Source organism: Electrophorus electricus, chromosome 2 (assembly GCF_013358815.1).
Source record: "Electrophorus electricus isolate fEleEle1 chromosome 2, fEleEle1.pri, whole genome shotgun sequence".
NCBI classification, from domain to species: domain Eukaryota; kingdom Metazoa; phylum Chordata; class Actinopteri; order Gymnotiformes; family Gymnotidae; genus Electrophorus; species Electrophorus electricus.
Genome location: NC_049536.1, coordinates 9649546 through 9677502, shown reverse-complemented (window position 1 = coordinate 9677502; position 27957 = coordinate 9649546). Strand labels below are relative to the sequence as shown.

General features: G+C 38.3%; 1 protein-coding gene across 1 annotated transcript; it reads left to right on the top strand.

Moving 5' to 3' along the window:
* Positions 1-1816: 1816 nt before the first annotated feature.
* Positions 1817-27915, top strand: wnt7bb (wingless-type MMTV integration site family, member 7Bb). Its single transcript, XM_027020084.2, has 4 exons — positions 1817-2158; positions 8199-8425; positions 22912-23183; positions 26280-27915. The coding sequence occupies exons 1-4, from the start codon at positions 2076-2078 to the stop codon at positions 26757-26759; spliced, it is 1062 nt and encodes a 353-aa protein (XP_026875885.2). The 5' UTR covers positions 1817-2075; the 3' UTR covers positions 26760-27915.
* Positions 27916-27957: the final 42 nt, after the last annotated feature.

Here is a 27957-nt window from a genome sequence, read left to right as displayed (position 1 = left end):
CGTTCATTCCTCAGCTCTGCCGTTTTTTTTTAATCCCTTTAACTTCAAACAAAGACCGTATAGCATCAGTGATCTCTATTTTAAGTTTTACTATGGGTCTCAGTTTTCCGAAACCTTTAAAGAAAAACAGAAAAACCTTTTTGCCAAACAGATACAACTGCTTTACCTGCGCAGGCAGAACTGAGGTGCCAATGTAAACGCGAGCGTGACCGGATTTCCTCCGTGAATGGCCTGGGCGCATCATTGCTTTGACCATGCCCAGATCCCTGAGACAGTGGATTTGTAAAGTGCTGCTGTGTTTTGGTATCGTCTATTTGAGACTCGGGTGAGTTCCAGCTTTAGAAATCACGTTAACCTTAAATTTATATTGAATACCCTACATGTCATAAGCTCTTTGCATAATTGTTTATACGTTTGTTAAGTAGTTTCAGACATAAATGATATATGTATGAGTTATATGCGCTCCCTTACGCACCTGTATTCTGTTGTTAATGTGGCTGAAATATAGAGCTCATGTAAACTCAGTAAACTTCACACAACAGTTTGAAACCAATATATATTAGTTTTAAAAGGTGTTACGGACCTGTAACGTATATACGTACATTTCTTAAATGCTTTCCCTGTTGTCAGTACACTTGAAACACACTGAGATGGAATCGCTAAATACGTATGAGGATGATCCACACTGCTGTCTTTGCTTGGCTCTACCTCTTGCTCCCCTCTCTGTAGCCTCATTAATAACGGCGTGCTGAGTTGTATTTCCACATTCTTTTACTCACACGCAGCTGCAGCGCGTTTTGCAATACCTCACCTGTATTCTCAGAGAACGTGTGTGATTAGAAGGAACAAGCTAAATGAGTATGAATAATTAATGTTCAACAAGAAACAATTATGTATACTGTCGTTTAAAAAAAGTAATAAGGCGCTAATAAGAAACTTACAAGCCAACTCAATTTAGTTACAGAATTTAGTGGTTGTATCCAGCTACGAGCAAAGTTGTAGTTAACTTGATTTTGTATAGATTAGTTTATAACCAAACCTCTGATGAAACAGCAAACTCTCTATGAAACATTATGGTAGTCTAACTAGTGCGGTACCCCTGTTAGTGCACCATATATACGGATAACGTTTCGTCTGTTAACTGTTTGCATTGTGTATAGCTAGGGCCTATTGAATAGCGGATTATATAATCTCCAGTGTTTCAGTAGATAAGACATACAACTTTATGTAAAGGGAAGAGTGAAATAAACTCTACCAGATATCTCTGTGTTTTATCAGGCCAAACCTGTTTGCTTACCTCGGGCCCTCCGCAGTTAAAGGCAGTAAGAACCTATCACTATACCTGCTCTGTGATAGACTACGGGTGATGACAGATAGGTTTTCAGGTGCTTGTGCAGACAGATAATTTCATTCAGCCTAGAGGTAATGGTAGACCTCTCTGTCTAAAAAGAGTTTGCCCTTTAGAAAATAACGATATACCAGTGTCTAGATTTATTTAAGGATGACGTCTGAAATTTTTTTTTAGGTATTTCATTGGAGTACCCCAAAACACGGTGTTTCACACGGTAGTTAAATAACGGTAGCGAAACTGATGTTGCACTTATAAAGGCAGCAGGCATGGATATGCTGCACCGGTCACCCCTGCGTTCCCACTGGAAATTCTCCATTCAAACGGGCATGGGTGCAGTGTCGCCCCTTTGTCCATGTATGCTACAAAAGTGGGCGGATAGTCATGCCTCTGCCCAATGGCAGCCCCGAATCTCCAGAGAGAGGAGAGAAGCACTTTTTGCCATGCAAAATCCTTAAAACCATCATCATTCCAGCCTGGCAACCACACTGTAACAACCTCACCGCTGAGAGATGACAGACTCAATCTCTCGCTCGCTGCTACACACATACGGTCCTGGGAATTAAGAGCTTCGTAGAACGTTTTCTTTACTGCGGACCGCGGCATCAAACTGGAAAACAGAGTTTGTCGCTTGGCGCAAGTGGACTAAACGCTCAACGGGAATAAAGGAGTTCACATTTGTTTTTCTCTCAATCGATCAGAAAGCGGCTATTTGCTCAATGTCACCATGATCATCCTCTCCTCTCGCAGTGTGCTGCTGTCAGTCTACTACCCGCAGATATTCCTCATCCTTACGAGCGGTAGCTACCTGTAAGTTCACACGCTTGAGAATAACGTTTCAGTCGCCCACCTTGTAGTGAATATTTATGTTTTAGAGTAGACCAGAATATTCTGCTATTTCGCTGCAAACCGGATTTTACTGTATGGCGTATAGTCGCCTTCTAAAACGGACGTATTCACAGTATTTGGCAATATTTCTCAATTACACATATTTGTGAAAAATAATGTCAAACCTCCTTTATAATAACCTAAGATGTTGATTGTTGGACGCTGACAAAAATACTTCTGAAGTCAGAGTAATTGCTTGTGATTGTACCTCTGGGTATGTCTCTGTGAAAGGATGTTTGTAGTGCTCTATGCAATTCACGTGTCATCAGGTTCTTGTATTCATTTTTGAATACCATTTATAATGAGTCCTGCACACAAGCCTCACGTCAGTCTTGGAGGCACGTGAGAATAAAGTAGGCTTGAACATTTTTGTTGGTATAAAAGCTTCAGCAAAGTAGTCTTTCCTAACGTAGGGTATTGGTAATTACTTTTCTTTAAATTGTTTTTGCAAGGTAACTACACCTCTGTTACTTTTACAAACCTCACTACACCGACGACTCACAAGGTCTAGAACAAGATCCTTAAAAATCTCTTCTGGCCACTGCGTGGCAGAGATGTTCTGGAAGATTCGGGGCGCGTGTAAATCTGAAGATCATGTTGCTTGTTTCGCACAGGTGGTATGCTGATCTTTAACTTCTGCAAATTTTAGAAAGAGATGCTGTTTTAGATAGTAAAGTTGGAGTGCATATAATAACTCGAGACTGAACATTTTATATATATATATATATATATATATATATATATATATATATATATATATAGAGAGAGAGAGAGAGAGAGAGAGAGAGAGAGAGAGAGAGAGAGAGAGAGAGAGAGAGACACACACACACACACACACACACACACACGTGTTTTTACATATTTGGTATTTTTATTTTTTGGCATTCATATTCAGGTTTCTGAATAAAAAATAAGGTTGTTGTAAAAATGGCCTTCGTTTTTAGAACAATTATGACACCATAAGCTCTAGATTTTAACGCCGGAGACCCCAAAATAGATGTGGGTTTTGGTTGCAGTGGGTAAGTCTATGTATAGCTTTGGTTTGCACATTACAAACGACATACCATTGTTTGTTTTTACAGTTTAAACCTTATTTATTCGACATACAGAAAATTTAATAAATTTATGGAAGAGATCCTGAGAGGGTTATAAAAAGTAAGGATGTGGTCTCTTTTTTATAATCGCCCTCCAATTCTTCCTCACGCTTTTTCTTTTTAAGGAACGATGAAATTAAGTGACGGCCTTTGCGGTTGGCATGAGGCCGCTCCCCGGAGAATTCTGCTCACGACGGGAAGTCTTGTTTATTCGCTACTGAAATAATAAAAATACCGATTTTGGAAGAAAATTGAAAAAAGACGTTTAGCAAATTAAAATATAAAAAATATGTAACAACAAGAATTTAATAACAAAAAAAGCAACAACTTCGACAACAAAAACGATTATAAAAAACTGCCTATAGACAACTGAAATACTGAAATTCTCAAAGGTCTTTGAGAGTGATGCTTGGAGGTTTATGGTCAGAAATTGGCTATTTACAGAAGAGCATCAGGAAGTTAATACTCATTTACTTCTTTAAGATTGAAATGATCATGTCAATATAAGCCTCGTATTATTTATACAATAAGGTATCTGTGTGAGTGGCCCCTGATGTTGAGAGAAGCCTTTGAGCAACATGCACTTTACATCACAGTACACACATATCAACATAGTTGTGATATAAAATATATAATTAAATAATTAAAACACTCTCAGCATTTATACACATTTATAGAACACATATATTTCACAAATATAGTTTTATCAAATGCAAAAAAACTTTCCAGTTTTCTTTGTAAATGCAGAAGAACAGTAAATTATAGGAGCACAGAGAGGCTGTGAGGCTGAGATTTGTTAGTTTCCCGTAAGCATCTGGTGCCAGCCAGTACATCTTGGTAGTTCTGAAGTTGTTTCAGTAGGATTTGTTTTAAGTGGAGTGAACTGCATGATAGCTGGAGCCAAGCGCACAGAGAACATTTATTTTCTCTTGTATAAATGTAGAGTGCATTTACTCGTCTGCAGGATTATTTATGCGTCATTTACCAGGAAGTCATACTCATATTTTAAATCTTCCTCACAGTATAGTTCTGATTTATTTTGCAATATTTTCCATCAACCACAATTAAACATAAACTTTAGATCAACTGATCTTAGTTGGTTGATCAAAACAAACTGTGTTTGGCTTTTGGTCTTACATAGGGGTGATGTAAAATACATTCTGGGAATGTTGACCCCAGAGTGTACTATTGTTCATAGTTGAACAAATGTATACAGTTGACTTTATTTACTCAAACAATTATCTTAGGTTCAGTCTGGAGATACACCAATTAGCAACTTGTAAAAATATTCAAAACTTTTAGAATGAACTCAGTGAGCATGTCATTTGACTTTTGCTTTAGATTCTTCGCATTTCAGTTTCATATATCTTTATATACTAAACAAATATTGATTCTTTCATAGGCTATACCTTAAGAAAATATTAATTTTAAATTATCTTAACCAGTGCATGTATAAGAAAGTATGGCAATGCCCCAAAGAAAGCAATGGTTAAAATGCAAGTACTTATTATCTTGTTTGTAGAGCTATCTATCACCAACAGAAGAATGTGCTTTCACACAACAGCGTCTTGGCCCTTCATTCCTTTTATTAGACACATCGTGTCCTATGAAGCAAGGACATTTTCAGCACTTGTGCAAACCTGAGCCACATAGTGGTGCCTCTTTCACCTCTGTGTGAGATGGTGAGCAGTGCTACACTCATGAGGGCTTCCTGAACGTCTTACTATGGGACCTTGACATGGTCAACAAACAACCGAGGCTCCATGCAAAGGCAGAGTGACATCACTACAGACATGCTAGACCATAATTATCTGTAGTCCCTCATTATTCCATTTGTCTACCTCCCCATAACCTGGCCTGAGGTAGACAGTCTATATTCAGCTTGTTTAACCAAAGTCATTGCTTAGACGACATGTTAGTCCATGCATTATAGTTGCTGGAAAGGAGGGATGCCATAATACATAGCCTTAAGTGGACTCCAAATAAACAATGAGAGGGAGAAGTCCATTTGTCTGTGGAGTAGACGTCACTACATAACTTCAATTTCTATATAATTTAGAAAAGCTTATTTGCAAATGAATTTAAACAGACTGTGTAATCTGTTGCAGTGTGCATCTCTTGCAATTTGATTTGTGCTAGTGAGCAGAAGCAATGACACTGAGTAAATGAGGCAATAGAATTTTATGTTTTTAAGAAGAAATTGGACTTTCTAGAACACACAATAGTTAAAAATACATTGATGTTTATATACAAAAAAATAGTTCCTGAGAACTTTTTACTTTATGATTATGAAGGACAATTTTTTCTTCTAACTTAAGTAGAATTTATGAATGCTCTTTCTTTCATTTAAACACCCTTTTCCTAGTTAGTCTACTATATTTTTTTTAGTATGTGACACATCTCTGTATCACTGAGGTCATGTCTCCACGGCATTTGAGCCTTCACATGCGTTATCCTTAGTTCTTTATTGCATTGGATTACAGACAACAGTTTTAGTTTGATTATTTATTTCTATGCTTTATTTATCATGTACATGTAAGGGCTATGTAATAATGGATACTCCCTCTGTATCGCTGCTGATGTGGGAATCCCATTCCCACTGTCTTTTTCCTCTTTATAAGGGAATTATAAAGTGTTACGCTTACAGACATGGGCTCTTGCTTATGATGTATTGAACACCAGTGCTGCATTTTTGGCCTGTGCAATATTGCTGCATTTCTGGCCTGTACTTGTTCTGCACATGATGTTTATTGGTTCTATCTGCATGCCTTCAAAAAGGGAAGCAGGCCTTGATGTGGCAGCAGGGCACAGAGTAGGCTCAGAATCTTTTTTGGTGATTTGTGGTAATGACTCCCATAGCTTGGTGGTCATACAGTTCATTAAAACTGTTGTCTCATTCAGCACAGGACACTGGGATCTCTATGGCGTCTTTGAGATTTGCCTCAAAATTACAATTCAAAGAAGGAATTTGTAATGTCTCTGGTTAAATGTTTTTTTCATTACTCCCAAGGGGTGTTGGTTGACCCTACTGCATAAAGAAGCAATTTCCTTGGACTTCCCATGAAAGAGGTCATAACAAAAGCTATGACAGTCACCACTAAACCTGTCTAACTGCTCTTACTTTAACTGTCTGTAACTTTCATATATGTTCATGGGTCTTCTTTTAATTTAGAGAAATGGGGTTCTATCTACTTACATCAAGAATATCAGATATTTCTACCTGCTCACTTTTGCTGGCAGAAACAAAGGGATGTAATTTGCTGCAGAAACTATACATGTATCTCAAATGCAAAGTGAAGGACACATTCATTGGTCTCTCATCTCAGTCTCCCTAGCACATGTGGTTTTGCATTTAAGAATAATTCTTAAGCCTTTGTGGACACGGAAATGCAACCAAAGCAGACCCGAGCCAACCATATCCAATTTCCAATGAACATTCGCTTCTTTTGTTTTTCCACTTTCATGTGTTTTGAAGGGGGGATCCATAAGCTGTGACTGTCCCGCCTTTCTTTGTTCATTGGCTTTCTTTTTGCTGACACACAGCTTGCATGCTGCAGCCTGTCTTGCTTGTGGTGGAGTCCTCAGTGGTCGACGTCACACTTCAAAGCTGGCATGAGCCTCCATGGGTTTTTATGGCCCTTGTGTCTGACATGTTTGAAAGACATGTATCTGCATGGGTTACACGGCTGTAAACAAAAGGGCTGGGTTGTTTAGCACTGTCATTTCATACATACAAACGGTGCCCAAAATATCCTGTGCACATTTGAGTATGATTGTCCCTACTCAACACCGACAAGGAATGATGAGTAGAATGCTGATTTCTGAAACTATAGGAATTGTTCAATTATCAAAAGGCACTCTTCCTCAGTTTTTGAGTAAATATAAATCTAGAGTATTGCATAGCAGAGAATTCTTAACATAAAAGTTTAGTTGAAAGAACACCTGCAATGTTGAATAACCTCTTACAGTGTCCAGCTAGACTTAACACTGATTTTGCTATGTGACACTTTGTAAATGTATTTTTAAATTAGTCTGTGTAGAGATAAGAGATAGACAACTGTAGTTTTTAAAGGCTACAAATGGTACATGAATCTCTCATAAAACAGCTCTGTGTGTAGAAAGCATTTATGCTTTCTAAACACCATGAAATCCCAAATTAAAAGGAATAACATTTACGGTGACTTCAGGGTCAAGATGTGAACCACTTCTAAATTTGAGAAGAAGAAATTACAAATAGTGCTGTAACCTGCAGCATGCCTGGAGTTGGTTAGGTCTGGAAACAATTCCAGCTATGTTACCTAACAATTAGTGTACAAGGCTGACTTACTTTAACAGGAATCTGTGCCAAACCCCTGTGGACAGACCTCATCCATAAGCAAATAAACAAAATGTCATTGTCTGCTTTGATTGTTCTGACACGCATTGTCAAATGTTTGTCCTTCGTACCTTCTAAAACATACTGTGGAATCTATTTCTAAACAATTTTCAGGAGGTTGTGTAATTGTAATGAAACCCAGTGCATGCATGATGTGGCAAGTGCCCCTTTATTAATCCTTGTTACATTGGTATAAAACATTTCAAACAGAATAATTTATTTGAAAACAGAAAGAATTTGCTCCCTAAAGTGAATTGTTTGGTACTTTATTTTGTTAAAATTCTGAATATCACTATATAACAACATGTAAATCATGTTAAAGCATTTTGCCAAAAATAAAAATCTTAAAGAATTTTGCAAAAATATATTTTGTATTTTATACCCAATACTCTTTATTTGTATTTGATGTATTTTGCTTCTGTGCTTACCACCCACTAAATCCTTCCCAGTGCTCTTCTAACTAGTTTTGTGTCTGCTTCTCTTCTCCTTTAAGGGCCCTTTCCTCTGTGGTGGCCCTGGGTGCCAACATCATCTGCAATAAGATTCCAGGCCTGGCTCCACGCCAGAGGGCCATTTGCCAAAGCCGCCCTGACGCCATCATCGTGATAGGCGAGGGTGCTCAGCTGGGCATCAATGAGTGTCAGTACCAGTTCCGCTACGGCCGCTGGAACTGCTCGGCACTGGGGGAGCGCACAGTCTTTGGCCAGGAGCTCCGAGTAGGTCAGTCTGTGCTAAAGTCTTTTCTTGTACATTGCTGAAAAAAAGACGAGTCAGGAAAGGTCAGTCAAAAAACTCAACTGATGATGTGAAGTAGAAGAATCACAGAGCAGAGCAATTTTTCAAATCAGTTTTTACAACTCACAACATGCTGCTAAAGATGGGTAAAGAACAAAGAACTGGTCAGTTTGAATTCTTATGTTCTTAACCTGCTTGAACATTTTTGTTGTGGGTATTCTCTCCTTTTTTTAAGGGTATACTCCCTCAAAGAAAAGCACAGTGAGTTTCAGTAGGTATCCCCATCTCTGCTGTAGCATCATGTTACTGTGTTCTTAAGGCTCTGTAGCAGAGGAACAATTGCAAGCTTGATTACAGGGGTAGCAGTTGTTGCAGCGACAAAAGCAGAGTTTTCCTGAACTGAAACAGAGATATGAAAGGCAGCTTTCACTATGTGCCAAACCCTAGTTACATACAAGTTTCAGTCATGCCCACCACTTGAACTTCACCTGCTTGCAAAATCACGTTTTGTACGTCTAGTGTGACTGATATAGCACCACATTTTACCAGCACATGTTAGTGTTTGCTTAAATCATTTCAATGCTTTTGATGACTTTGACTGTAAACACTTTTTGTGAATAACATAAAAGAATGGCAATGGCGGTTCTTTCTTGAGATCCTGACTAGAATATTTGCGAGGACTTAGGTAAAGGTTGATTGCTGCTTCTCTATCCTTCTCTCTCTCTTGCTCCCTCTTTCATATTTATGTAGTCAAAATGAGCTACACCCGGACAAACATTTACATTGCTTTTGTTCAGAGAAAGATTCCAGAGATTGTCATAGTGCAGTGTGCTTTTTACTGTCTTTTTTTAAAAATATATTTCCTTCCATTCAAGACTATTTTGTTGTCATTAAAATGTGGTCAGACTGAACGCTGAGGCCAGTTGCTCTGTTAACTATCACTGCTTTTTCAGATGATTTGCTTGACTCCACAAAATGCATCATAGTTTGCAGGAAATTTTACACTTTTGTGGTGGATCTTTGAACAAAAGAATTTATTTACAGTTACTCACTTTTTTCTGAAACAATGAGAGTTGGTTTTCTCATCTTGCAAATGTGCAAAAGTATTTATAGTGAAATAAACAGAAAAGTACATTTTCAGTTTCCTAAATGTGCTGCACAGAGTGTGAGTTTCAGTGTGTTTAGAAATATTGTACCTATTACCACCAGTGCCTTCTTTGTCATTTATAGCTTTGTTGAAAATAAATTCTCAAAAACAGGTTTACAGTCACCTGCAGGATTAATGATAGTAGATAAAGTTATCTGGTGACAATATCCGTTGAGATTTCACTAGTAATTCATTTTGTATTGATTTTACCTTTGTAGAAGGATCGTTTTATTTGATTTGAGAGAAATTCACAAAGTAAGGTTTAACTGCCTCACAGAGTGACTAACCATTACAACCACAGGTTCTCATTTACATTTTAGAGCTTTGGTAAAAGGCTTTTTGTGGTTTTAGATGTCACGCTATGTTTTGACCTTTGACTTTTGCTCTTCTGTTGGCCTGGTTCTTACTTTCCTTGCTTGTAATTCTGACAGAATTGTTTTTGTATTTTAATTTTAACATTTTATTGTCTAATGTAAATTGGTGAAACATCGAGACCATAAGGTCTCCAGACACTTCATGAATTACTGTAACTCTCTTTTATAGCTATCTTCAAGAAAAATATTTCTCTCAGTTCCCTGTTACTTATTTTTAAGTAAGTATAACCAGTAAACAATTTTTTTACAAGGATGCTTTTGTTTTTCAAGAGTTAAAGATCTGGCTTTCTAGTGTGGCACATATTAATAGCTGGGCTATTGAGTATTACCGAGCCCCCAAAGATTTCATTCAGGGAAAGATTCTGTTTCAGAAAAGAGGCTGGTAATCTCATTCCCATTTCAGTATTATCCTGTATAATATAAAGATCTGTGGAAGGAGAAATGGTAACCGAAGAGTCTCTGTAAGCTGTAGCTGAAAGACAAAACTAGCACAAAGATGAAAATGACAAGCTGAATGAATATGATGAGCAAAATATCCCTCATCACTGGCTTGAAAGTGTTGCAGTGGATTTATGTTTCCATGACTCATCTATGTTAGTAGATTGCAAAACATTAGAGACGATTTATTACTACTTTAAAAAAAAAAAAATTATAAAAAGATTTTTGTTGTGATGGAACCCAACAAAATTAGTATCCCAGTTCATCACAGATATTTTGTGAATTTGCACCTTGAAAATAAACAAGGAATAATATACAGTCAGTATCTGAGAATATATTTTCAGCCCAACCAGTAAATATGTAGATTGTCATATAGTGTAAATGTTGTTGAAGCTCTGAGAAGGATCCTGAAAATGTGTTGTGTTTAAATTGGGACTAAAACGCTAAAAGTCAGGCTCTTCCAGTCTCCATTACACAATTGAGGTGCTGAAAGAGAAAAGCACTCAAACTCTTCTGCGTTTACCTTTCTGGTCTGTTTGTCATCCAGGTGATTCAGTGTGTTCTTGTGAAGGGAGTTTGTCACTAATCTCAGAGAAAAATTGCCTAAGTTCAAACTTGTGTTGCCCTGACTAACTTCACAAGGGCAGGCAGAGGGGCTGCTCTTACCCATACAACAAATTTTACATTCATCCCAAATTTGCACTAAAAGCATGGAGTGTGATTAATATGGCTATTTAAGATCAAATAACTCAATTTAAATGTAGTGACTACAAGAACCATTTCACTCAAGTGCTTTTGCCAACTGTTTGCTCACAATATTGCATTTAGTCAAACACAGGAGCAGTACTGTGGGTGGTAGGCTGCTTTGTTCTGTTAACCTACCCTGTCTTGGTTACTGAAATTTGCCTGTCTCTTTATGGACTTGAACACAATTCTGTGAATGCCAAGTTAAAGATACAATGCTAGCTGAAGAGTTAATGGTTGTAGAACAGATATTATTGGTGCTCTTTGGGAGTGAGCTTGTATAGGTTGTTTATAGCTTATGCAGTGGAAACTGGCTAGGATTGGCACGTGCCTTTCCTTTTGTTTGCACTACACAAGTGAAGTGTTAAAGTATGTTAAAATCACATATAAGACTGGTCCTTGCTCATACCAGCTTTGTGTGAGGCAAAGTGTAAAAAAGATCAATTATAATATTGGATAACATTGCAACATTGTTTATATTTTTTGTTTCTTCATATCCTACTGTTACTGAAAATTACATGGAAGTGCCGAAGATTACAGCATGAGTATGATATGGTTGGAAACAGTTTTAAATTGCACCCCAAAATTAGCATCTTTACACCTGTTTTTTGATTTTGGTAATTTCTATGGTACCATTCAGTCCTTGTCTTATGGTTTTTGCAGATTTGATGCTAGCAGATAGTTCTGAATCACAAATCTGTGTGGTTGCATATCAAGTGCTTGCGGTGCACCACAGAATTCACCATGTAAATGCTATTTACCATTTGCATGGAGTAGAATGACACAGTTTTCATATTTCTTCAGTAAACATAACCAGTGCTGCCAATGCTATGATTTACAATTTTTGGTTTTTGTTCTTTCTTCTGTATTTAATGTCAGTATGAATACTGTTTATTTCTCACTGTGAATACTCCCATGTAGATGTGCGACTGCCATCATCCTATTAGGCCTGACTGCATGTTAATAGTAATAAACCAATGAAGATGAAATGATGAAATGAAGTATGAAGTGCTTGTATGATTTGTTTACTGACTGTATTTTTATGTGAATAATACACTGTCTCCCTGAGAACATGGAACACAGTGACTTAAACAAGGAAACTAGAAAAAATCATTACCCTGAGGTTGTACTGGAACAATTAGATTTAGTGTTGAGGTTTATTTGAAGGTGTCCTTCTGTAATTCCTCTCCATCTCAGTCATTCCTGTCACATTGATTGTAATAGTATTAATTGACAGTTTTTAAAAGACTGCAGATTTTCTTTTGAAACCATTGGATGGTGTTCTATTCTTTTAGTCCACTGTGGTGAAAACAGACCTTTAAATAATGTAAAAGTAATAGCTTCACAAAATCTGATGTATGTGGTTATTTTATGCTTGTTCTGGGTTATATTTTAAGGTAAATAACTAAAGAAAAATCTCATTTGACCACTATTGGCTTCTTTTCAGTTGAATTGGGATGTATATACTCAGTTGGGAGGGTACATGACTAAGATTAGATACATCATTGCTTCATCTTTAAATGGCAACAGTTGGAACAATGCTTCTTTTCTTTCTAATACTAGTCCTCTTAGTCAACATGGCTATTCAGATGGCAAAGCAAAAACTTTTCAGTAACAATATATTTTAAAATAGTGGCCTATATTGATCAGTATCTGACTACTAAAAGCTGGCGGTCCTTTTTCTCTAGATGTTCAGCAAAACTTCAACTGGCTTTCTGTAGAATACATGTAGAAATGCAGGATAATGTTAAAGTTCTAGCAGCATCTATAGATAATCAATAAATTATCACCCAAGTTTCTGTATTAGTTCAAGCAGATGTGAATCAAGCCATTATCAAACTCAGTTTGGGACAAAATGTTTTTAGTAAGCTGTCAGTAAAATATTAATTTTAATTTTATTAAAATATGCAAATGTGGTCTTTTTCCTATTATTCACACTTTATCTGCTTGTTAGTAACAATCTAAAAGGGATATTTATGTTTTGTAAGCATCTGTACATTTGAAAAGGGACCATCTAAATAAACTGTTTCAGTAGCTTATCTGTAGCATTTATACTTAATATTGAGTAGAACTGCACGATATGGACAAAAATGCTATAATGTGATTATATTGCTACTTACTGTATTTTTATTATGGTTTTTCAATATATTAAATCATAGAATGGATGAATATTTAGTTGTGCTTGGCTGATAGATGTACATTAAAAGTACATAGATTTCCTATCAAGCTTAAATCTGGTGTTATAACGATGCAACACCAATAAACTATTAAGAGTAATATCAGAAGACAGTTAACTTTGTATGGGTTTATCTATGTATTAAAGGGTAATGTTAGCTAAGCTACCTATGCTGTGAGTGATGGTGAGGCTTAACCGCTATGCATCTTATATCTCTGGATATTAGCTAGCTAGTATGAGTTGGTAGCTTATATTGTCAATAGTGGTACTAGCAATGGGAGGTTGGACTAAGCAACAGGCACAATAGAATTAATAACATCAGCTTGGCCAATATAAATGAAACATGTCTGAGTGGGAGACGTAAGTAGTACCAAAAATAAAATTGCTTTTGGTATCAAAACATAACAATTGGTGTGCATCAGTATGGAAGCAAACAACCACCTCATTTGAAGCAGAGGAACGATGTTTCTGCTGATTGCAATACAGACATATAACTGGTGTGACATCAAAACAACGATATTTATTTAAAGTGTCAAAGATTGGTCAGGATGCTCACATCACCCGATAAAACATTTGTGACCTGTTGCATATTGCAGCCTTATGTCAAATTAGCATTATATAGGACAGTACTGTGATAGCAATTAATATATGATATATTGTGTAGCTCTAATGTTCACTATAGACTTGCATTTCAGTAGCATTTCAACAGCTGTTCTGTAGATCAAATTATTATTAACTCTGCCCTTCAAAATTAAATTTGGAACAGCAATCAATTACATATATTAATATCAACAGGGAATTACAAAGTCAGAGTATAACCACACTTATCAAACATTAATGCACATTAAATAATTAAACACAATAAACAAGCATCATTTGAAAGGGAAAATGAACACACATGAAAATATGTATAAAATTGAAAATACATTTAAATGACAAAAGAAAAATCCCTGAGTTAATTTTAGAAATTCAGTCAATTTCCATTCACACTGATAGCTTAAATCACACTGCACTCCACCAGTTTGAATAATTTACAGAATATTACAGGTTAAATAAACTAAAATATTTGATCTCGTCAGTCAATGTATTGTGGTTTGCATTAATAGCTGATGCTGTGAATGCAAACCACAGTATGATTATTGTATATGAATACTGAACAATGATGCTTATATAATGATTATTGTATATGAATGCTTAACAGTGAAAACTAGCCTACTTAAAACATCAGAGGGAGTTTCTACTTTATTACCTTCACCAAAAGGAAAATGCAAGCCATTAAAAAATCTGACACTTTTCAGAAACTCCCTTTCAGAAATATCTTTCTTTGCACATTTCTCTGTTACCTTTTCACATGTTAAGTTAAGACTATTGAACTGCTTCTGATCAGTAAGGTGTGGGGCAGCAGGGACAAGTTGAGACATAACATTTTTAGCAGGCTTCTGTATGATCTCACCACATCATAGACGGAGTTTTATACAGGAAACAAAACAGTGCATGGAAAGGAGTCAATCCAAGAAGAGTTTTAAGGCAAATGAGACTGGGGAGTTTATGGCAAATGAGAATGGGGAGAATTGTTCAGTGACTAGGCTTGAGTAATGCCAGATTTGAATAGACCATATTTTAAAATGGCCACAGCATTAAAACCACTGACAGGTGACGTGAATAAAATGTATTATCTTGTATTATCTATGACACCTGTCATGAGCTGGTATTTTATATGATATTTTAGGTAGCAAGTGAACAGTCAGTTCTTGAAGTTCATATGTTGAACTTGATGAGTTGAAAAATGTGCAAGCATGAGTGATGGATAGATAACTGGGTCAAAACATCTCTAAACTGGCAGGTCTTGTGGTGTGTTCTCACTATGCATTGATCAGTACCTACGAAAGTGGTCCAAGGAAGGACAACCGGTGAACTATAGAACTATCTGGCCAAAGGCCCATGGGGAGAGAATGCTGGTTCATATGGTCTAAATGCACAGCAGAGCTGCTGTGGCACAAATTGCTGAAAAAGTTCATAGTGGCTATGATTGAAAGGGGTCAGCACACATAGTCTGTCTCTGCTTGCTGAGTATGGGGATGTGTAGCTGTAGGCCAGTCAGAGTGTCCATAATGACCCTGCTGAAAGTCCTTATTATTAAACATTATCAATACATAATTAGATAAAATGGCAGTGCTATTTTATAATAACATAATGTATGGAACAATTAAGGTATTACAGTGAAGGCAAAGATAATAAATTGATTAGCCCTTTGGACCATTCATAATATTCTCTGCTTCATTGGCTATTACTGGGAAATGTATTTTTTTAGAGTATAAGATAAACATTTTCTTAATGTAACAGTACTTGTACATGAGAATGGCTTTAGTCTACTACAGCAACTTATTATTGTCATTGTGATTTTTCATAATAAAAAGATTAATCCCCAGACAGGGAAAGAAGGCCTATAGAAGCACATGGAGCATCAGATCCAGACCTATTTTGCTGGTTTCCCTATAAGCCTGTTTATCAGGATGAAGTATGCTCACAGGTATACTAAATTACCAGCTTCAGTATCCTTGTATATCTTTGTATGCCAGTACCAGTATACCAGTAATGCATACCAGTATGAAACAAAACAAGATTTTTTCTTAGGAATAGATTTGATCATTATGTTATGTATCCAAACTTGGATATTGTATAACTCCCGAGGCAAGGGATAATTTATAGTAAACAAGTCTTTGTTGTGAAATCAGCCTATATGAATAAGCAAATGATTATCAGGTACTCCTGCCCATTTAATATAAGACTGAGGAATTGGTTACGGAAATGCTCTAATCAGTGCCATTATTAATGTCTTTTTTTTGTGTCTATATGTGCACCCTATAATTTCCATTCCTCTTTTACATTTTATACCAGAGGAAGGACTTGGGAGAGGAGCCTATGGCTGTTTGGAATTCTGGAGATTCCGTTTTTCAGGACACCAACTATCTGCTTGGAGAAGAAGGAACTTTCTTCCTTCACCCGAGAGAGAGAGAGAGAATATAGATATTCAAAACTGTAGTGAAGTACACAAAGTTACCAGAGAAACATGACGCTTTGGATAGAGGTCCTTCTGTGCTTGCAAAAACTGTGTGTACTTCACTACAATTTTGAATATCTCTACATCTCTTATTACACTGCAAAGACATCCTATATATTTGTCAGTTGTCCTGAAGATTGTCCTGAATACTGACTTCACTAAGATGGTTTATTATTTTCTGGAATTACTATTTTGTGTACATGTGTTTAAAAAACCATGATCATATTGGTTGTTTATTGATACTTATTTTAATAAGCTATAGTGAGCACTATTTTGAAAAAGTCATTTTGCTGAGTTACTACATAAAAACCACTGAATTAACATGCTGCTAAGATAAAGTGTACTACTATGCAGACCATGCCCACAGTGTTTTCAGTCCTGTTCTTAAGAGGTTGAACACTGAGAATAAATTATGTAGATGATTTACTTATTTAAGCAGTGTTTCACTTTTTGGATGTCCTAAAATTTCTGTGGATTTTTACTAATAAACAGGTGAAGTCTGACTAATAGTGAAGATACCACACAATCCTGGTGATTTTACTGACAGTCAACTGGAAAGCTTTTGTGCAAGACTTTGGTTATGGTTTGTTGCACATGCACAGAACAACAGAAACTCAGGTTGGGTTAAGAATATGCAGATGCAAGTTTTTATGGTATGTGAACTATCTACAGCTATCTCATTACTTTTAGCAAAAAAAGAAAAGCACTGTTTCTGATAATGTGTTGACTAAATACAAGGATTGATCAAGTAAAGTGTTACTGGGTTTTCCCTCTAATATTGAAATCAGAATCATCAGTCGTGTGTTCACTGTTCTATTAGTAGATGTGTTTCTCTTACAGCTCTTAAATTAATTGTCTACTGGCAACATTGTAATTATTGGTTTGGATACTCAAACATTTGCTTCGCCAACATTGCCTATGCAAAAGGGCCAAGCTCGTCGCACTTGCTCTAATATGGCAATGTATGGCCTGCAATACTCATAAATTCTATGCTCATGTTATCTGATTATCCAGCTAATAAACTGTTGCTTTCTTGAAAATACTGCATATCCCCCACTGGAGATGTGTGCATTTGAGTGTGACCTAAAATATTGCTTCAGAGTTTTACTGTTAGATACATTGCTTATTATCACGCAACGTCTCTATGTTGCTCATTCACTCAGACAGAGTGAAATATCTGCATGGAAGTACAAATGTGTTCAATATATATCAGGCCACAGGGATTTAAGACTATCAGGACATGTGATTCCCAGTCATGGGCAGAAAGATGCAGAAAGTGAAAGTGAGAGAAAGTTCAGAAGAATGAAAGTGATTCTGAAACAGATATGTATGACTGTGAGTGCAAAAAAAGGCCAAAGTGCTGAGGTTTGATAAGAGGCTTGGTATTTGTTGCCCCGCTAGCACAGGCTCCATTGCAAATAAGAAAATGCTGATGAGAAGGAGGTGAAGTATGAGAGTGAGTGAGAGTGAAGAGCACAGAAGCGTAGCCTGCTTTAACTCTCCATGACAATTTGTTCTATGGTGTATAAAATGATGTGGACGTGACATGCTTGCAGTCAGAGCAGATGTAATATATTGAACACTTATATATAATGCACATAGTATTACTCTCTACATATTTAAAACCTATTTATCCTAAACAATTTTTTCATAGCCTTCCTTGTAGCTCCATGTACAAGTGCTGAATTACAGACGTCATAATCATGTATTACTCTTATAATCCAAATGTAAGCAATGTTTTTTAGTGTCACCTGTGGCATTCTCTTAGCACTGTTTCAATATCTGACTAGACAGCTTGGTAGACTGATTTAAATTCTGGAGTTCTGCAGTATTGACCTTCAGCTGAGAAACAATGGGGACGTGATTTTTATAATGTGTGCTGTTGGACATTGTCTGTGTGTGTATGTGTGTGTCTGTCTATCTGTCTGTGTGTGTGTCCAAACAGGAGACTGTGTTGATGCAGCCCAGCTAACTCTGATTGTCCAGGCTCTTCTTCCCTGCACACCCCCCACCCCCCATTAACCAACCTGGCCTGGTTACCTGGGTAGCCAACAGCTTTTCCAGAAATATGAATAGATAGATTAAAAGTGTTATCAGTCAAATTGGTGTCTGTCTTTGTCAGCTTGGTGAGCATAGCAGATAGACAGATCGATGGATGGATGGAAGGACAGATAGGTGGATGAATGAGTAGATGTTGTTATCTGTGTGATCTGTGTTGCACAGGATGTTAGGAGATCAGATTTAAGCTCGATCAGCTTAATAATAATCAGATGGACGCAATGCATGGATTGGACAGAGAGAACTTGGCTGCATTCCTGTGGGAAGGAGAAATCATTTAGCCCTTGCCATACTTACTCTGAATACATAATGCACTGTATTTCCATATTTGAATGGAAATCATGCTAGCAGTGAGTTGGGCAGGCTTATACACTTCAAGAGCATTCAAATCTGGAGGAGACCAATACCTTTGTCTAGCATTATTGTACAGTTACATTATTTACACTCTCAGTATCTTCAACTAGATATCTGGGATGTCATTTTTTATCCTTTCTGTTTGTGGCCTTATTTTGATCTTTCCTGTCTGGGGTGAAGCAGACATGCTGAAGAGAGGAAAAGGCTATGCAATCTCATGAATGCTACACACATGAAGTTTAATAGAGAGATTTAAGGGACTTTATCATCATAAATGTTTACATTAAAACATAATCATAGAGGAATATTAATCCCTGACTCTTTGGTCGGTATTTGTATAATTTAAGACCGTGTTGCATACTCCAGGCATTGTTATAATAGGATTTGTAAATGCAAATTGCAAACATAATTAACTGCATAACTAACTGCATAGTTTATTGGTTTTTCTGCTTTAACCAACCTGGTTTAACTTATTAAGGGCTTGATAATTAAGTTGAATGAAGAGTGATAGAGAGAAGAAAACTCTAAAATGTTCAGTGTTCCAGGGCTCCACATGTCCCAGGTCTAAAGCAGTCTTGGTGTGAAGCTGGCAAGATGCTGCAGTTTTCACTGCAACACAGCTCTCTTCTTTCCCTAGCCCCCTTCTCATGGGATGTGGATAAAACAATATATATATGCACTCTTATACATGCTCACCCATGTATGCAGCATAGCACGCTTAACAGAGCGCTTGCTGTAAAGTATGCTGCTCTGCTAAAACCATACTATTTTATTGACCAGGAACATGGCTTCGCTAATTCCTCTAGCTGCAAACCTCATGGACCACTACTTTGTCTATAATTTGCTGGGCACACGTTCATAGCAATGCTACATAAAGCGGAACGGAAAACGGTAGTGCAGAGTGCATTAATCAGTTTCTGCACTTCTGATCTCCAAAGCAGGACTTCTGGCTTCTCTTGGAGGTAACAGCACAGCAACAGCATTAGCAACAGCAACTGCTTTTGGCTTGGCCTCTGTATAGTTCTGCTTATCACACTTACGCAATAATTTACCCAGTCCAACTTTGAACATGATTTTTAATGTATTTGTTTTGTACAAGAGAGCCTGAAGCTTTGTGTTAATCCTGCTGCCAGCAAGATTGGTCTGATGGATGACTTCATTGCTGCAGCACCCTGTATCCACCAGTGGGTGACACTTTTTTCTCTACTATTTATCGAAGCTGCAGTTGATGTCCTGTGTGAGGAACTGGATGTAGTGGTGCACCATTAACTACTTGGAATCAGAGGTACATAGAAGCAGATGTGTTATTGCTGAAGAAACAGAAAGCTCATGCCCTGTGAGAGCTGTGGAGTCCCTGGACCTCTCTTTAGACAGTCTTGGGTAGCCTCACTGTACATGCCTTAGGTGTTTACTGCATGCTTTGCTTAGTGTTGCTCAAGCCTCAAGGTGCAGCTGTGTAATTTTCCTCTTGTTTCCTCTTGTATTTGTTTCTGACTAATTTGTACTACCACATAATGGTACATTGCTCTTCCAAGCACATTTCTGAGTCAGAGTAATTAGCTCATGATGCAGCTGGAGTCATTTTGGAGCAGTGGCAGAATGGACTCAGGTGGTGATGAAGTTACATAATGAAACAACTATAAATTCTGATATGTACCATGTATGCTTCAAATATGCTTAAAATCTACTATGGTTCCTGCTGTCTTTTTTTATAGTTGCAGTGAACAGGAAAACTTTCATTTTGACACAACACCCACAATGTTTAATTAGTTCTTGTAGTGTTCATTTGTGTCCAGCTAGGCTTATATAAATACTATGTGGTAAATCAAAAACTAGGGTTTTTGCCTTGTCCTTGTGGGATATGTTAAAAACCAAGGTATGAAGCCTGTAATATTTAGAAATGCTAAGCTTGGTTTTGTGAAGCAGTAGTGCTGTCTGGGCAAATCTAGTGCCCTTGAAGACCTCATCTTAAGAATGATGGAACTGGACACTGTCACATTGGAGAATCACAGGGCCCAGAAAGAGAGAGAGGGTGTGTGTGTGTTTTCATAATTACTCTTCTTTCTTTTGGTTGTAAATCTGCTCTGTTTTGTCAGGGGATCTGTTTAGTGGACCACCGTTCTCCATCCGAACCAGACTGGTTAGTTGTCACAAAATCCACTGTCATACGTCTGCCTTTTTCACAGATGGAGTGGTGAAGTGAGTCTATCTGGAGGTTAGGTGGAGGGGGGGAATCATCACTTCCTCCTCAACTCCTGTCTTGCACTTCATCACAGACACTTGCCACAAAACTCTATTAGCCACATGTTTTAATAATGCTGTGTTCTTCTCTCTGGACTGCTCCAGGTTCATTGAGGTTTTTCTGGTCAGTCCAGTTTTCCATTGGCAGTGTACAAGGCTATCCTGGGGTGGTTCCTCCTGGAACAGAGGCAGGGTGTTGGGGCAAGACTTTTCAGGGTCTTTTTTTCACTTAAGCATTTCAGCAGCCAAACAGCTATAGGAGTGGGGGAGGGGTGATCATGAGCAGCAGGGAGTGTGACATACTGCTGCTCTATGTCCTGTCATTTCCAGTGCTGATTAGGACTGTAAATGTGCACATCAATTCATGTGACTTCCTATGGTGTATAAAATTGTTTACTTTTTGTTTTCACTACTTTTCCTCATTTTTCTTCAAGTCTAATTTTGTTTCTTTTTTCTATGCATCTTTTTAAGTTGTTTTCTAAGACAGGCCAAAATGAATTACATTGCAATGGAGAAATATCATGGATGTAAAAAAAATTGCAGCTTATGAATAAGCAACAGGGAAAGAAAGCAGTAATCTTCTCCCTCTCCCTCTTTCTGTGTAATGGTGAACAGTGATATATGGAAAACAAGCCATCTGTACCAACCGGGCCCATTGCACAAACATAGAGCCTTCTGTCTCTTGCCCTCTCGGTACACTGCTGTAATACCCCTCCATTATCAGCCTCAGCAGTTCCTGACTCAATAGGGGGTGACAACCCATTAATGCCCCATCATTTCCCCATGACCCTCTTAGTATGTGTGAGTATGTGTGTTTTTGACATTACGCTGGCACTGCATATGTGGTGAGCTGTGTGTGTGTGTGTGTGTGTGTGTGAGTGTGTATGTATGTGTGTGTGTATGTGTGTATGTGGGCACTTCTGTTTTTGTATGAGTATGTGTCAGGGTCTGTGTGTATGTGTGTGTAGAGAATGTGGGTTTACTGTTACCACAAGAAGGCTGTACAGAGTTTTCATGGTACTCAGAATGGCAGAGAGCCTCTGCTTGTGAATCAGTGTCCTGCTGGGTTGGAGAGCAGAGGAGATGAAAACAGATGATACGACACAACAGAACAGAGGAGGAGAGAAGAGAGCATCAGCCCCTGAGGACTTACTGGACTTACACTGCAGAGGACATTAGTAAAGGCCAGGGCTAATAGTGATCCTCTGAGCATAAATCCCTGTAGGTTGTATGTTTCCCTGGTCTTATTTATGTTAATGAATATCTTTTATAGCACAAATATTTTTGTTCAGTAAAGAGAAACCTAGAGCAGGTGTGCCTCAAATACCTGTTGGCAGACCTCAGTGCTGTGTTTGACAGACTTTGGGCATGGATAATAATATTAGCAAAGACAGTTCAAATTCATATAAATTCATCATCATATTCTGTACCAGCTGAAAACTGTGTAATGATCTGCAGAAGCAGGGATGCCTGTAGGTCTTTTTTCTTTCTTGTGGCCAGCTGGCAAGGTGCTTTCTTGAGGAATTCAGCACTTTGGACAGCACCTACACTACTGTCTCACACTTTCAGAAGGCCATTGCTCCGTCCTTCAACAGGCTGTCGGAAAGGACCCTGGGGTTTTCTCCATACTGACATTCCATCATGGTGTGGGGAATACACACAAGCCATGGGCACTTGATTTAAGAGTTAGTTTGTAAGTTGTTATAATAAAGTATAAGTGGATCTAACACCACCCCCCATTGTTATAGAAGGCATCTTAAAATAGCATGTTCAGGTAGTACAGTAGTAGCATCATAGAGATGTGGATTCCTGCCTAATTAAAAAAGGGTGACATAAGGAGCGCGAGCACATATCACGGCTCATCTCTCTTTCCCTCAGGCAGCAGGGAGGCAGCATTCACCTACGCCATCACGGCGGCAGGAGTGGCCCACGCGGTAACAGCAGCATGTAGCCAAGGCAACATGAGCCACTGTGGCTGCGACCGCGAGAAGCAGGGCTACTACAACCAGGAGGAGGGCTGGAAGTGGGGCGGCTGCTCTGCTGACATCAAATACGGCATCGAGTTCTCCCGACGATTCGTGGATGCTCGTGAGATTAAAAAAAATGCCCGCCGTCTGATGAACCTTCACAACAATGAAGCGGGAAGAAAGGTAACAGAAAGCACGCAATCATGCTTCCGTACTGAAAGAACCTCTTGGAATGCAGCAATGCCTTTTTTTGAATCACATAGTTGGAAAAAATCACTTTGTGTTCACTTTTTCTAGCATGAGGTTACAGTAGAACTATTAAGCAGAGATTTTGCCAGGTGCCAAAATAAACTTGTTTATAATTAACAATGACTGATATTTATTCCTTCAGCATTTATCTGTTTGATTTCAAAGCACTGCAAGCATTGTTGTATGTAGACTGGGGTCTGCATATGGTGTAGTTTGTTTGTGTTCTGCTCATGTAGAACAAGTGTTGAAGAGTTTTACACACACCAAGCTGAAAATATAGCAGCAAAAAAAGCCCAGAACCCCACAGCAAGGCTTATAGGCTGTGATGTTGCAGAGCCTTTGACTGATAAGTAACAGTCAGACATTTTCAGCAGCTTGTTTTGCTTTAGCCAATTACTATGCGTTTTCCCTTCACCATCTTGTGGCGTCCTTCTGATTCCGGCTCTGGTTTGGCTTGGCTCTGCTCCTCCTTGGCCATGCTTGTTTGTTATTAGTCATCCAAGAACATAAAATAACATGCACCCTAACAGCACAGAGTGCACTCTGGTGGCAAATGGATCTAATTAATAATGCTGCTCTTTACTGTGTGATCTGGGAGAGCCAGCCTAAGCCGAGCGGAGCCCTGCCTGCGGTTGCCAGATGGAGCCTCTCCAATCCCCCTCCGGTCTTCTGTATGGAATCATGAAGTGTGAAGTCAGTAACAGGATATTATTGTGAGCCTTTCTCTGCTGTACTGAAAACACAGTCCTCGCTCCACTGCATTGGGGTTTTTCTGCCTTTCATGAAGGAGCCATCATGGTAATAGTTGAGCAGTGCCATCATAGAGAGGGAGGGGGTGGGGTAGGGAGGATTTGAATTTACCATGTGACTCTGGAATGGGCAGGATCAGGGCTGCTGCTCTGGAATTTCAATTGCAATCAGACGTTTGTGTGGTTTGAGCTAGCTTTGAAGGATTGGGGGCAAAACTGGTGCACATTAGCCCAGTGAATGTAAACGGATCCCCTCAAAAGTGTATGGCCATGTGGGCATTTATGTAAGGCCTGGTATGGAGTAAATCTTTAGAATCTGTATCTCAGATCAATAGAAACAGCTGTCTTGGATGAGCTAGTGGCCCTTTTGTTTCTTGCATGGTGAAGAATGGCTGAATAAAGATTCTTACAATCTATTCAGAATAATCTTGTGTGGTTAAAGGTAGTTTTGTTGGATTAACCAGTTAGTTTGTGCAAATTTTGCAGGGAAAGAATAATTGGCCTGTGGAATATGTGGTACAAGAAAAACTAAAAACACTTGACCAAGTAGCATCCTACCTAAAAATGTAATTTTATGCAGCTTTTCTCATTAATAAAAAAACATACCAAAACTAAGTCTACTACTTGTCACTGGAGAAGGAAAATAACTGATATACCCTAAGCATACATACTGTTTCTTGCCTCTAACTGTCAAGAATACTTCTATCAGAATCTCAGTTTCTTCAGTCCTGAGAAACACAACACAGGATGCCACCACTAACAGGTTATAAACAGGATTGGGGGAGACCTGTGCACTGTGGGGAAAAAAAAAAGTTTGTTTTCTGTGTTTTCATTTCACATCCAGTAAAACCAAATACTTCATTTTGTTTGGTGCATATATAACTGGCTAAAAATCTCATTGGTTTGGCCCTACAAACAATCTGCAACACATAAATATCTGAAACATCCACTTTTACCTGCTTTGACATGGTAAATGGTTACATGAAATTTATATTCATTTTTCCTGCCCTTAGATGCAGTTGCCAAGAAGGTAGCGAGGGGGGTTTAGTAAAAAGTAGCATATTATGGCTAAGTTTACTTTCCCTAGTCTTGACAAATAGCTGCCATCTGCATCTTTCTTTTAGAATATCCCATTGACTTTGGTTATTGGTGATGTTGAACATTAAATCTTTGGTATGCCACAAGACAACTAAACCACTGCATTTGAAGCAGAATGGCATCCGATACTCATATTTCTCTGAAACCATGGTATTATTAATAAAGATTAGAATTTGTAATGATTTATTCTTATGTGCTGTATCCATATTTCTTTCTGCATATAGTGAAAGCAGTGATGATATATGGATAATTCTATCATCAGCCCATATGAATGTGAAATCGTATGTGTGAAAATAATGGTGAAAATGAATAAATGTGAAAATCCCCATTCATACGAAGAATGGCATTTTATGAAATATTATTTCTCATAAGTTTGATTTCCAGGTGTGTCATTTTAAACATATGGTTTTAAAACTACATGTGCAGTTACTTCTTATAGGAGCATAAAAATGTTTTGAGGACCAGATGAAAAGCTCAAGAGTTTCTCATGAATAACCTGCTTGTAAAACATCAGCTGCTTTCTTAACAATGGAAAATGCACTGAACATGAGATCATCAGTGGCTATACATCTCATGGAAATCTTTGGAGCTGCAGCGATTTCTTTACTGGCTCTTAAAAATGATAAAGTACAGAGTGATCATTGCATGTGGAAATCCTGACCATGCTACAGCCACCTGTGGTCCTGAGTCTGACCGGGCATAACTGGCCCTGCTGGATGGCCTTCTCAGGAAGGATGTTTTAGCCCTAACCCGCTCAGGCTGGCAGCTCTTGTCTGATAGGGGAGACCTAGATAGGGAGTGGGAACTGACAATGACTTAACACTGTAATTCTTTGTCTTTTATTCAATCAATCAATCAATTAATTAATGATCAATAATTTAATTTAATTTATTAATTTTTTTCTTCTCATTGTAAATATTGCACCTTTATTGTAAGTCCAGTGACTAGTCCAGTGATACTAGCAGAGTGGCAGGCACTGCATCAAAAACTGATAAAACTACAAAAGGACTTTACAGTTAAATTTGACATTTGCATTAAAAATGTATATTTTTCATATAAATACTGATACAGAAAGGGCAATGGCAAAAGCTTACCCAGTGTGAACTCTGTTATCAAAGTTGTAGTGTGGACTAATTTTTCGACTGCGTCATGGTGACTGTTGTTGTCGTATCATCATCCTCAGGTGCTGGAGGAGCGCATGAAGCTGGAGTGCAAATGTCATGGAGTATCAGGCTCCTGCACCACCAAGACGTGCTGGACCACCCTCCCTAAGTTCCGTGAAATCGGCTATGTGCTAAAGGACAAGTACAACAAAGCAGTACATGTGGAGGTGGTCCGAGCGAGTCGACTTCGCCAGCCCACGTTCCTGAAGGTGAAGAAGACTCACGGCTATCAGAAACCCCTGGAGACGGACCTGGTCTACGTTGAGCGCTCCCCTAACTACTGTGAAGAGGATACCAAGACTGGCAGTGTGGGCACACAGGGCCGCCTGTGCAACAGAACATCCCCACACACAGATGGCTGCGACCTCATGTGCTGTGGCCGGGGCTACAACACGCACCAGTACACCAAGGTGTGGCAGTGCAACTGCAAGTTTCAGTGGTGCTGTTTTGTCAAATGCAACACGTGCAGTGAGAGGACGGAGGTGTTCACCTGCAAGTGAACGGGCATGTGCGAAGGAGGGGGGCAGGTGGGAGAGGGAGTGCAGAGACAGTTGGAGCAAGAGACCTGCGGAATGGAAGAGATATTATTTTTGGAATATCACAAAACGGAAACGGAATGGGAGTTTGACACTATCGGCTCTTCTTGGCATTGTTTTGCACAGCAGAATTTTTATGTTTGCTTTCCTATAGAAATTAAATGCTAAATTCTGTCAGTAGGTACAAGCCCAGCTGTTGGGCTTTAAACTACCAGAAGCTCATGCACTGATGTATCCACACTGATTCAAACAAAAGGACTGCAGGATACAAGATGTGCCCTGGACCTGTGCATTGCATTCTGTTTTTTTTTTCCATTCCCTGGGAAGCAACAGTCAAAATGGAGGCTACAGGAATTTGGATATTGACAGTAACTGCTTGAAAGAGATCAGAAAGGGTTGGTTAAGTTAGCCTGGGTTACACTATAGAGAGAGAGAGATGGAAGCAGGGAGGAAGGTACATTTAACTCATGATCTTAAGCTCTGTAAAGACAAGAATGGAATTTCAGAATGCGGACGGAGCAGATTGAAAAATGGAGACATTGCTACAAGAAGCCTCTGCTACCAACTGGAATGTGGTGGAACATGTTAGCTGTCCAGTCACACTGGAACTGTCTGTTTGAACACTGAAAATAAATTGTTTATTTATGTTATAGTCTCTTAAAAAAGCAAAGCACTAACGGGTAGAAATGTCTTATTTTGTACTAAGTGTAAAGAAACAGAGAGATGGGGAAAAAAACCCTTTTTAGAAACTCATGACTGAAGGTGTGCGTCTTTTCAGAAAAAGTCCCCAGGTTCTTTGACAGAAAGTTTTTTTTTCCCTGAAATGGTTTAACCATTAATGGTGTGTTGACTTCAGAAACCACTTTTTAGGACGGTTTACAGTTTACTTATTTAACATTGGTTCTACTTTGCTGTAGCCTAACTTTAGTGTGCAGTAAAGTATGCACTAAAATTTGGATCACACTACTTTTTTAAACTTAGATAACAGCCAGAAGAAAAGTTAAAAAAACACCCTTTTAAAGATATTTCCTCAATTCAATATGTTGTCGAGTGCTGCACTGATATTTTTCTATTCTGATACATTGCAAATGAAACTAAATAAATATCCATTTGACTGACATTGGGATTTTATTGCAGAGAGCACAGTTGAATTACAAGTGAC